Source organism: Alligator sinensis, unplaced genomic scaffold (assembly GCF_000455745.1).
Source record: "Alligator sinensis unplaced genomic scaffold, ASM45574v1 scaffold1318_3, whole genome shotgun sequence".
In the NCBI taxonomy this organism is placed as follows: Eukaryota; Metazoa; Chordata; order Crocodylia; family Alligatoridae; genus Alligator; species Alligator sinensis.
In genome coordinates, this window is record NW_005842634.1 from 303,327 (window position 1) to 314,572 (window position 11,246).

Below are 11,246 nucleotides of genomic sequence, written 5' to 3' on the forward strand. Positions count from 1 at the left end.
CGCCCCTGGGGAGGGAGGCGTCCCCCCCGCGCCCCACGAGACGCCTGGTATCTGCCCGTTAACCTTGCAGGGTCTCTCTAATTGAATCCAGGGTCAGCAGCCAAGAGTCTGGCCCTGGAAAGCTGCCCCCTGCTCGAGGAGCTTCCTCACAGCCACCACATCTCTGGCTGCTTTTTTCACTGCCCTGGTGTAAAGGACCCCGATAGGAAGGGCTGGGCACAAGAGGATTGAGAGCGAAGCAGATGGTGACAAGTCCCCAGACCAGGGTGGGGAGGACGCGGCGCCGAGACCCCCTGGGAAGAGAACTTGCGGCAGGTTCTCAGCAAGTCCAAGCCCGTTTCCATTTACGCTCTTGGGGTCCCAAAGGGCTTGATTCTGCTCCTGTCCATCTCAGCAGGGTTTGGGATGTCAGATGCCAGCTCCCTTCCGAAGCAGAGCTAAGCAGCATGTCTCATCCACAGCACTGGAGCAAGGCGGGAGGACCGGCATTTTTAGGGAATCCGATAAGAAGCCACAAATCCATGGCCACTGACCCAGGCAAGTTCCCTCCACTAAGTTGACACCATCTGCTAACTTTAAAACCAACAACAATAAAAGCACTGCCTCCATCCAGAGGAGAGGACAGCTGGAGTCAAGCTGCTAACCACAGGTAGCGCACAGAGCCAAAGCCAACGAGGATCCCACTGTGCCAAGCCAAAAGTGCAGTCGATCTGAAAGACCAAGGGGGAACACATGCGTGCCATCATCCGGTCAAACTGTTTTCAATCTGTCACCTCTGAAATATGTTCTGTCACAAAACGTCTTTGGAAGGATGGTGCAGGGGCCTACAGATATGTTAGCAAGTAGTAAGTCAGATAAAACATGAGACATCGTAGGTGGACAAGGGGTAGGGCACATTATTGCCAAGGTTCATGCCAGGGACAGCAGCCCAAGGAAAAGAAAAGCCCCTTACAGTTTAATTTCTAAACACCCCTTTCCCCTCCTAACCCCTACGTAGAGGACCAGGTTTTAAAAGTATGTGTTTAAGTTAAAAACCAAAGCAACAATTATAAAGCATAGACTGATATACAGACAGCTCAGTACCCTCCCATTTCAATACTCCATAAGCAAAAGAGGGACACTTCAAGGTTAAGTATGAATGTGCCACCTATTTCACTACTGGATCAGTTCGCTATAGTGATTACACGAGTCTAGCACTGGCGTTAAAACATTGTTAAAGTCTTTTTATTCTTACATCAAGCAGCTTTTTGTCATTTCCCCCTGTAAAAAAGCTGCATTAGTAGTATGCACTGTCAGTACTCAGAGGTCACAAGACAAAGCTGTAATCACAGATGTAACAAAACAGTGGTTAATTCAACAGGGGAGGTAACGTTTCCAGTAAAATGAATTATACCAAAGTGTTTGTTTCTAAATCTACCAATTAAACTGTCTGGATTTCTGAATTCACATGTCCTAAATGTTAAGATTTCAGACACAAGGGAATAAGAAAAACGTGCTTTCCAGAGACACTTGGACAATCCAAATGTTCTCTGCATCCTCTGACAGCCTTGTTCCCCTTTAACGACAATACCTACATTATAAAAATGTTTAATTGAATTAACTAGAGTTATATTCAACTGTACTTGTTACTCTAATGCATCAATACTGGAACTAAATGTAACATAGGCTTGGGTTATCACTAAGTAAGGGCCCTCAGCTACATTTTCCACTAGGGCTGAAATCAGTGGACCTTGTTTTCCCAAGTAAGAATTACATGCTCAGCCTCTAATTTTTAATTCCCGCACCTTGCGGATGGTGGGGTCTTCTAAGTCCTTGTTAATAAGAACAATTCAGGAGAAAAATAAAAATTGCCTACCATAACTAACAGAATACATCTCCAGACCCTTACTTTATGTAAGGTTTTTCCCAAACGTACTTTCTCTCTGGAGTATTAGAAGGAGCCTGTGTCCTCCTATTGTGGTTTGATTTTCTTCCTCAAAAAAAAGCTGCCTTCAAGTGAACAACTTCAATGTCATTTTCTCCTAGCACTGAATACTTCTTAACCAGAATGTGGGCAAAATCATGGAGCCCATTAGACTAGAAGCATCTCTAGGACTTTCTGATAATTCATCTGAGAAACATTAAGGAGAACACGCAACATCTATTACTACCCGTGTTTTGATGCTGGAAAGGTAAAATGATGTTGCTTTCACCCCTAGCAAGCCTCATTTTCAAGGTTATTTTTTTGGTTTGGGAACAAATAAAGATTACACACTACTGCCCGATTTCAACAAGAGACATCCTGAGTGTCAGAACATAACCACATATCCTCACACCTGCATGCAGGAAATGATGAGCAATATCCCCTGTGTGAGACTTCTCATCAATATAGTCTTTCCTTGCAAAGGGACCTCATTTTACCATTACTGGTACTCTTGTCTGCCATAATTCGGCTTGGCAAAAACAAAGTTGGTGATTCTATGCTTTCCTAATGGGCCACCAGATATTAGGAAACTTTCAACAATTTAAAACCCCAGCATGTTGCAATAAGTGTTTGGGGGCTAGTGAGGAACTAACAGAAAATAGATGACTCACCGTAGAGAAACTTTGACTCCTGCATGAGCCTGTTCCCCAGATACCCTACATTTCCTTTTGCTAGAGGTATAAAACTCACACAGGAAAGAAGGGATGCTGCTTTCTGCCAGAACTTTCCTTTCCAGTTCACACTCTCTCTCTCAGTGGCATCCTGTTTCCTTACTATTGCTCAGAAGGAGGAAGGAAGAGCCAGGGCAGTACAAGTACAGGGCTTATTAAAGCAGTTCCCATGAAACAGTTTACTTAGAACTAACTTATCTAAATTAGTCCCTATATAAACCAACTCAGTTCAAGCCCTTGCACTTTAAATAAAAGATAAAAGATGAAAGCTCTGCATGAAACCAAAAGTCCAAAATACTGCTTGCCCATGAAAGTATCATACACATACGGACAATCCTAAATAATACCTAAATGATTTGGGAGACATTACATTGTGTGCATACATGCACACACACATTCCATATAATGTACTCACACACCTACATAGATATACATGGAAAGGCTATCAGTACTTTGATATCTGTGTTGTCCTGGGATTCTTTTTATTCTAATGATTTAAATTTGAAATCAGTAGCTAGAAAAAGGCCATTACGGGTTTCATTGCCTACAGATGCTGAATTTATGCATTTGTGATTTTAGATTCTAACGACAGGGGTCGCCCTTGCACATCGATAGCCTGCTCAGTTCCTAAAGTCTGTCTGGGGATTTCTCAGGAGCCTTCTGCATAAATGGGACATAGTAGGTCTCAATCCAGGACTGATGCTGAATTAACTGCATGTGAAGGCCACTCAAAACAGTAAACCCAGCAGAAGCTTCAATGTTTAATTCGAGTTCACTTGAGAATGCTGCCAGCGTAATGTAACACTGTTCTTTGAAAATGGATAACATAAGGCTGTATCAGATTATACGCTGCTGTTAGTTAAAAAAAAATCCTCCACACCAAAACAGATTTTCAATAGCTAATATAAAATTTCCCACTTCCCACAGGCAAATGTTATTGAATATTCAGCACTGCTTTTTTTTTTCTTAGCACAAAATAGTATTTCTAACACAACTCTGCAAGAAAATAAATTCACGTCCATCTTGAGAAAAGCAGAATTCTGGAGATAACTTCAGTTTGTTCAGATGGTTGAACATTGTAGGATAGCTATCTTCTCCGGAAATGCTTGATACGATGCACTATAAATGACTACTTGTTCTGTGCTATAGAGCAGCACAGAGGCTACCATCAGGCTTGGGAACCCATTATAATGGGCACTGTACAACCACAACCCTCCTTTTAGACTTTGACAGCTTCTCCTGTAACAGATGTCATCGACCTTTCCAGAAAATCACACCAGTCTGACCTATGTAACCTTTCCAAAACCCATCTATCATCCCTTCCCCTGACACCAGCAACAACTTCTTGCTCCTGCTTACCTTCATACTCCATCCTACTAGGTGTTGAGCATTTTTCATTCCTACTGAAGTCAGAATTGGAATTTGTGCTGCTCAGCACTAGGGGTGTGCGAAGAGGGCCCTATTTGATTCAGATTCAATTTGTGGATTTGGATCACTGTCCCTGATTCGATTCAGTCAAATCAGAATCTGAAGATTTGATGCTGATTCAGACATAGACACAAATTAAAAAGTTTTTTCTACATACCTCGAGGTACCAGTGTGGCTCATGAGCGCTGCGATGCTGGGCGGATGGAGCATCCCACAGGAGTGCTTGGCGGCAAACCCGTAAGTGGACCAGAAGTACTTCCAGTCCGTTTCTGGGTCTGCCGGGAAGCACCCTGGGCCTCTCCCCTCCACCTCCCTGGCTTGGCAATTGGCCGCAGGGAGACTCTGGGTGGCCCCCAGACCTAGGAGGCACCAGTCGCCGGGCTGGGGCTATGTAGGGGGCCCCCCTGTGCGCTCCCTGGCGGACCGGAAGTGGACTGGAAGTGCTTCTGTTCCACTTCCAGGTCTGCTGCCAAGAGCACTGGAGATCCCCCCGCACTTCTGTGGGACACTCCACGTGCCCCAGCATCGCAGCATTCATGAGTCCCTGCTACCTAAAGGTATGTAGAAAAAACATTTAAAGCTGTGTCTATGTCTGAATCTCCAAATCTTTCCGAATCTCTCTGAATCATAGAATCATAGAAGTAGGGTCGGAAGGGACCTTGTAGATCTTCAAGTCCGACCCCCTGCCTGGGCAGGAAGAAAACTGGGCTCAAATGACCGCAGCCAGGTAGGCATCAAGCCATTTCTTAAAGACTCTTAAAAGGGTAGGAGCCAGCACCACTTCTCTAGGAAGTTGGTTCCAGATCCTAGCCGCCCTAACTGTGAAGTAGTTCTTATGGATGTCTAATCTAAACCTACTCTCCAACAACTTGTGGCGGTTATTCCTTGTTATCCCGGGGGGCGCTAGGGGAAACAAGGTCTTCCCCAAACCCTTCTGGTCCCCCCTAGTGAGTTTATAGACGGTCACCAGGTCCCCTCTCAGCCTTCTCTTGTGAAGGCTGAACAGGTTCAGGTCCCATAGCCTCTCATTGTAGGGTCTGCCCTGCTGTCCCAGGATCATGCGGGTGGGACCTCCTCTGGACCCTCTCAATGTTGTCCACATCCCTCTTGCAGTGGGGTGCCCAGAACTGAACACAGTACTCCAGCTGTGGCCTGACCAGTGTCACACAGAGGGGGAGGATCACCTCCTTGGACCTACTTGAGATGCATCTGTGGATGCACGATAAGTTCCAGTTAGCCCTACTGACCGTGACCTTGCATTGTCGGCCCATGTTCATCTTGGAGTCAATGATGACTCCAAGATCCCTTTCTGCCTCCGTGCTCTCAAGAAGGGAGTTTCCCATCTTACAAGTGTGCTGCTGGTTACTACTGCCCAAATGCAGCACCCTGCACTTGTCAGTATTGAAACGCATCCTGTTTTTGTTAGCCCACCCTTGCAACCTATCCAGGTCTTTCTGCAGTCTTTCCCTCCCTGCTAAATCGATTCGGAGGGTTCCGATTTGATTCGGAGAGATTAAAGAGTCCTCTGAATCTATTCAGATTTGGAGATTAGACCACCAAATCAGGCCGAATCTCCGCCAAATCAAATCAGGGACCGAAGCTTTGCACGGCCCTACTCAGCACAGAGTAGGCAACATTCTGGGCCTGTAACGATGAGCATTAGGCCCAGCTTTGCTAGACCATAGCAGAACGTGTGTAAGCATCTCCTTTTGGACTGTGTATGATCCTGTCCTCCAATAGCAAACCGTGCTTCCCAAACGGACAGAACAGCCCATAAGCCCACTGTGGCTATGTCATACAAAGGAATAAGAAGTGTATACACTGTCCAGCACAGAGCCTGGGACCTGTGCTCCCACTGAAGCACAAAGAGTTAGCATAACAAAACAGGGTCTTTCATATGGCAGGGAATAGAAAAAAGCGAGATGGATGGATGGCCAAGAAGTAATGTCAAAAGAGAGAATGCCAGTGCTTAGGAGCTGCCATTTTGCTCAGTTATAAATAATTTATAACACGAAGGTGGTAATATCAATATAACCAGAAAACAACATAGGACACAGGAAACTTGCATTCTCCTTATATACCTACCGCTTTCTTTTATGTCAGGTTTTTGCACCATTTTCCTTGTGGTTTCCTTGGGTAGAACCGTTTGCTTCTTTAGCAGTGAGAAGGCCTTGGATTGCTGGGCTTCAGCCAATACTCCCACGTCCCTGAGACGTTTAAGTACTTGGGATAACAACAAGGGCTTCAGCTTGGATTGCAACAGCTGGAGAGGGTTGATATGAATTTTAGGTGGGTTGATTTCTTCATCACAGTCACAGAAGCGGAATATATTCCAAGCCAGACCAGGTCCAAAGGCATCCATTAGAACATATCTGGAAAGCTTAAGGAGCACATCACAAGATATCTGCTCTCTTTTCAATTTCTGGGTCAAGTTCGGATTTGTTACCAGCCGCCTTCTTTCCTCATGACTTACAAAAAAATTATTTCTAAATAGGCTGGAGAGCTTATAAGAGCCAGTAGTCCCTGGGAGAATTGTCTTACTGTGAAACAGTCCTTCATAATCCATGTCCCACAAAGAGGTGTTGGGATTCAGGCTAGGTTCTGAAATAATCATAAATACAATATAAACCTATTAAGCATAACCACAGAACACGTATCCTTTTTAAAAGAAATAAACTTGCTAGAAGGAAATATTTAAGACTGTTTCACTGTATTGGTGAATATATTTTAGCTTAGTGTACTGAAAATGTATTTGGCAGGCTTATTGCATGTGTTAATAAACCAAATTAAAAGAAGATTATCCGATAGCATATTTTAGCTACTGAAAGTTACAATTTTACTCTTTTCAGAGACTATAATCTAAGGACCATTTTTCATACTGTTTGGCTTAAACTAGTATTTTACACTAGTTGTTCTTTCTAGGTTTAATGTATTTTATAGCATCTGAACCCATGACCACGGGAATGCATTCTAGTCCATATAATTTCTACAAGAAGATATAGTGACATTTCCCAAAGACCACAACTGGACCACATCTGAGTGGCTGTAAGATAAAATGAGCTCCTGTCTCTCATAGCTGAACAGGGGGGAAAAAAACCTTTTACCCCCTTTCATGGCCTACAAGGATGCTAGGTCCAGATCTGATTCAAGTCCTACTCAGGTATGTTGTCAACTTTCCGCAGTTGGGTAGGACCCCCACTCTCCAGATAAGTCCCCTGGAGGCAATGAGCAGAATTTGGCTCCACTCCATTACCTTTTGCTTCTCAGCTAAAGCAACTGGCTTGAAACATGAGGTCAGACCGAACCTTTTCAGACTGTGATAACTGACTTCACCCTGGAGCAAGAGGAGACCAGGAAGGAAGAGCTGTGATCCCATGAAGCTTTCTGGGTTTGCTTTGGAAATAGAGCAGTTACATCCTGCTCCATAATACGGGCTATGACTAAAGGCTCTATTTAGTCCCTTTGGAATAACCAATAACATAATTCAATGTGACAAAAGGCTTAACAATAAGTGACACATCTTGGGAGAGGGAAATCATTGCAGATTACTGCACTATTTAAAATCAATAAGGAAACCAAACCACCAACTGCATCACACCAAAAACAACTAAATAACTATGCAGTTTTTAAATACTCTATTTTCTTGCATACAACACACCCCCATTGAAAACATGCCTCTTGGCTTTTTGGGAAGAAGAATGCAGAAAGAAAAGATTTTTCTGGAGGCATGGTGGACTACGTGACATAGAATAAATACATCCTCCCGGGAACACCGAGTGTCCAGGGTGTGTGTCATCAGGAACTCCTGGGGCCAGCTGTCTTACCCACAGCATCTCCTGGGATGCTACATGTCCTGGGCACTCTGTTTCCACAAGGACTTACTCTAAGTCACATAAGAGCCCCAGACACAGACCACTGAGGCAGCAAGAGCAAGACTGTTCGTTCTTTACTGTAGGCAGTTCCTGTAAATTGTGTTGTTTCCATATCACAAGCCTTGTCAAGATACTACCAGTTGTTATAATGCTCAGCCGATTGCTATGGCTGTGAGGATTAATACAGAACTCCGCCACCTTGGCAGTCACCTTTGCAGCTGCCTGCCATGTACAGTGTCTCTAGGACTGCTTCCTTCCCAACTAAGAAACCAGATTTACTGCTTAAAACATGCACTCCAATTTGGGGGTGCTGATTTGGGGGGGAAGAGGTGCATGTTATAGGTCAGAAAATACAGTAAGGGACAAAGGTAAATGCTAGAGATCATGCCCTGAGAAACCTGGAATGTGCCCATAGCATCCCTACCCACACTTTCCTTTCTTTCCTCTGTATACACATCTGAAGGAGATGGCAAGATTTTAAGCATTTGTGTTGACTGAAAATCCTTCTCTGTGTTCTTGCATGTTTTAGTAGCTTCAAATTATATTAATTTGATTTCAAGATAATGGTTAATATCCCTGGCTCATTGGATTGGATTGTGGCATGGAAGGGAACTCAGCCTCTCATCAGGTGACTAGCCTGCCTGTTATAGCCACACTAATTAAAGTGATATAAAATCGTTAATTTTACAATTTAATATGCCTATTCAGGGCTAGAGTTTCAAAGCTGTGAAATATAACTCATTATTTCATACCTGCAAAATTTGACTGTTTTATTAGGTGGTCGTGGGGAATGTCATCATAATAAATCATACTTTGCTTTTCTATTCCATTTTTCATGAGGCAAATGTTGTTAAATTCAAACTCATAAATCCCCGGTGCAATAAAATAACATTTTACAGACAGGCAGACCAAAGCAGAAGGAGGTAAAATAACATGTCCAACTTTATATAATAAAGTCAGACCAGGAGCCTGGTATAGACCTCAGCTGACACTCAATTACCCTATTAATTGTATGCATGATTCCTGCTAAAGCCAAATGAGATGGCTGATCGGTCCATAAGAAGTCAGAATCCCAGTCCCCTCTTCTAACCAGTACTGGCTCGATCCAGAACTCAGTGTTGTAAATGGAGAACTTCCCATTAACTTCAACGGGCTTTAGATCAGAAGCCAGTGTTTTGCAGCCTTGATATCATAGCAGTGACATGACTTAAATCATAAGCAATATCAAGGTTTCTAGCAGGTTTTCATGCTTCAATTATGATTTGGATTTACAAAAATAAAATGAGAGGGATTCTGTCAGCCAGGACTATCATTTACATTTTGTCTCACAAGCTAGATCCCCAAATACATTTAAAAAAATCCTGAGTAATGGAAGAGGAAACTAACTCAGCTGCAGAGGAATGCTCCATGATGTGACTTCAGAAGTCACAATCTCACTACCCTGCACAACTATGTCTGGAAATCAAACTGAACCTTGAAATACAATTTTTCTTTATGTTTAAAGTAATGTTCAGCCCCAAACACTAAATTTATTTACCTGTCTCCAGGACAGTCACAGCATAAGCAGTGGTGCAAAGTTTATTTTTGTTGAGCAGACAACAGATTAAACAGCCTTGCCTAATGGGATGGAAATGTCAGCCTGTCTCATCAATATAATACATTCAGCCTAGTGCAGTTTCACCTGACTTGTGTGGTTCATGCCCAAAAGTCTTGGGCAAGAACCACAGTCACGGTCCAAGTACAGAGAGCACAAGTGGGATGGCAAAAGCGAGAAGGCAAACATGATTCCAGTGCTGTTTTGTGCAAGTAAGTCTTCTTGCACTGTGTTAAAGCAGCCTCGTGACATACACTGCAATAATTCTAGTTGACAATTGGATCAATGGACACAATAGGCCAAAAATGCAACCTAGCATCCATATGGTGCATGGGCAGCCCACGCTTTCCTTGCTATGCTGGCAGCAGATACAGTAGGAAGCGGGCCAGCTCCTGTGACGGCTCTAGACCAGGCATTACGCTTCCTCTCAGGTACGTTTTCCTTTGCAGGACCGGTTTATAGCCAGACTGTGCTAGAAGAATATGGTTCTCCGTAAATAATATGGTTGTCTGTAAACCATTAGCAAGAGTCTTAACCCATGCAGAATATTCTCCTGCTGTATTACTTTAAGTTCATTGAAATTTTCTTGAAACATTGTTTTTTCCAGTAAAAAAAATTAAAATAAAAAAAAATTCACCCCAAAGGAAATTTCTTACAGTGAAGTGTCAATTTGTTGAACTGATTGAAAAACAAAACAAAAGAAATGTAAACCTAAAAGGAGTTATTTTTTACAGAAACCCAAACATTTTTAATGAAACCTGTACATAAAATAAAAATATTTTCATGGGATAATTTTCCTGACCAGCTCTTATAAATAAACTTGTTTAAAGTATACAGAGATATTTGGATAGACTGCACTACAGATTTTTCCCAAGCGTTTCAGTTGAAGGGTCAGACTATGAATTTCTTTTCCTGTTATTATTACCACTACTACTAAAAATCTTCTAAAAAATCATAGATAATAAATCACCTAAAACTAAAGTCAGCCAGAAAAAGATCCTAATAAGGAATCGTGGTTTAATTTTTAAAAAGAAGTAGAAAAAACACCAGCAGTGCTGACCATCTATCAGGACTAGGACTGGAAATAAACGGAGAAAAGTTTATTAACAACCCTGTGTAATGGAATTCCTCCTCCCTATGTGTTGAAACTCAGCTAATATTATACGTTAGCTGATAATAAATAACATTATTTATTAGTGAGACCTGAGGAAAGGTGCTGCGATACCCAAAGCTTGTCTGTCTATCCCAATCATGCAACCGGTCCAATGCAAGGCATCGCTTGCAAGAATTATGGTCTCTAATATTATTTCACTCACTTTCCAGGGGCAGAAAAGTACCTGCAACTCTCAAAAGAATAAGAGAGAGAAATATGAACATATTTAGCAGAGAAACATCCAGCATTTGCACTAGGCCTTTTCCTAGCTACTAAGATACCGATGGGGGAAAACGAACAGCTGTCACTACAGCATTCCCATCCTGATGTGCACTGTGCAGGTGGGTAATCACCAGTTTGCACTTCTGAATGGAGGAAAAACAGGACTCGGGGGGAGTCAAGGAGAGTCTCCCCCTGCCTGAAAGATGGGGGAGCCCCTGCCCTGCCCCGCGGGTACTGACGGGCTGCGCCGGCGGCGAGGGGCAGCAGGAGCAGGTGGGGGAGCAGCCAGGCGGCGGCGGCGGCGGCGGGTCCGGGGGCGGCAAGCCCGGCTTTCCTCCTCCTC

General features: G+C 43.3%; 1 protein-coding gene across 1 annotated transcript in view; it reads right to left on the reverse strand.

Annotated features, from left to right (window-relative positions):
- Positions 1-11,246, reverse strand: part of LOC102373756 (cell surface hyaluronidase-like) — a 72,991-nt gene that overhangs the window by 61,169 nt on the left and 576 nt on the right. Inside the window, exons 2-3 of the mRNA XM_025215242.1 lie at positions 11,143-11,243; positions 6,051-6,663 (exon numbers count right to left, since the gene is read on the reverse strand). Coding sequence (XP_025071027.1) covers positions 6,051-6,663; positions 11,143-11,243 — 714 coding nt within the window. The remainder of the gene's footprint in view (positions 1-6,050; positions 6,664-11,142; positions 11,244-11,246) is intronic.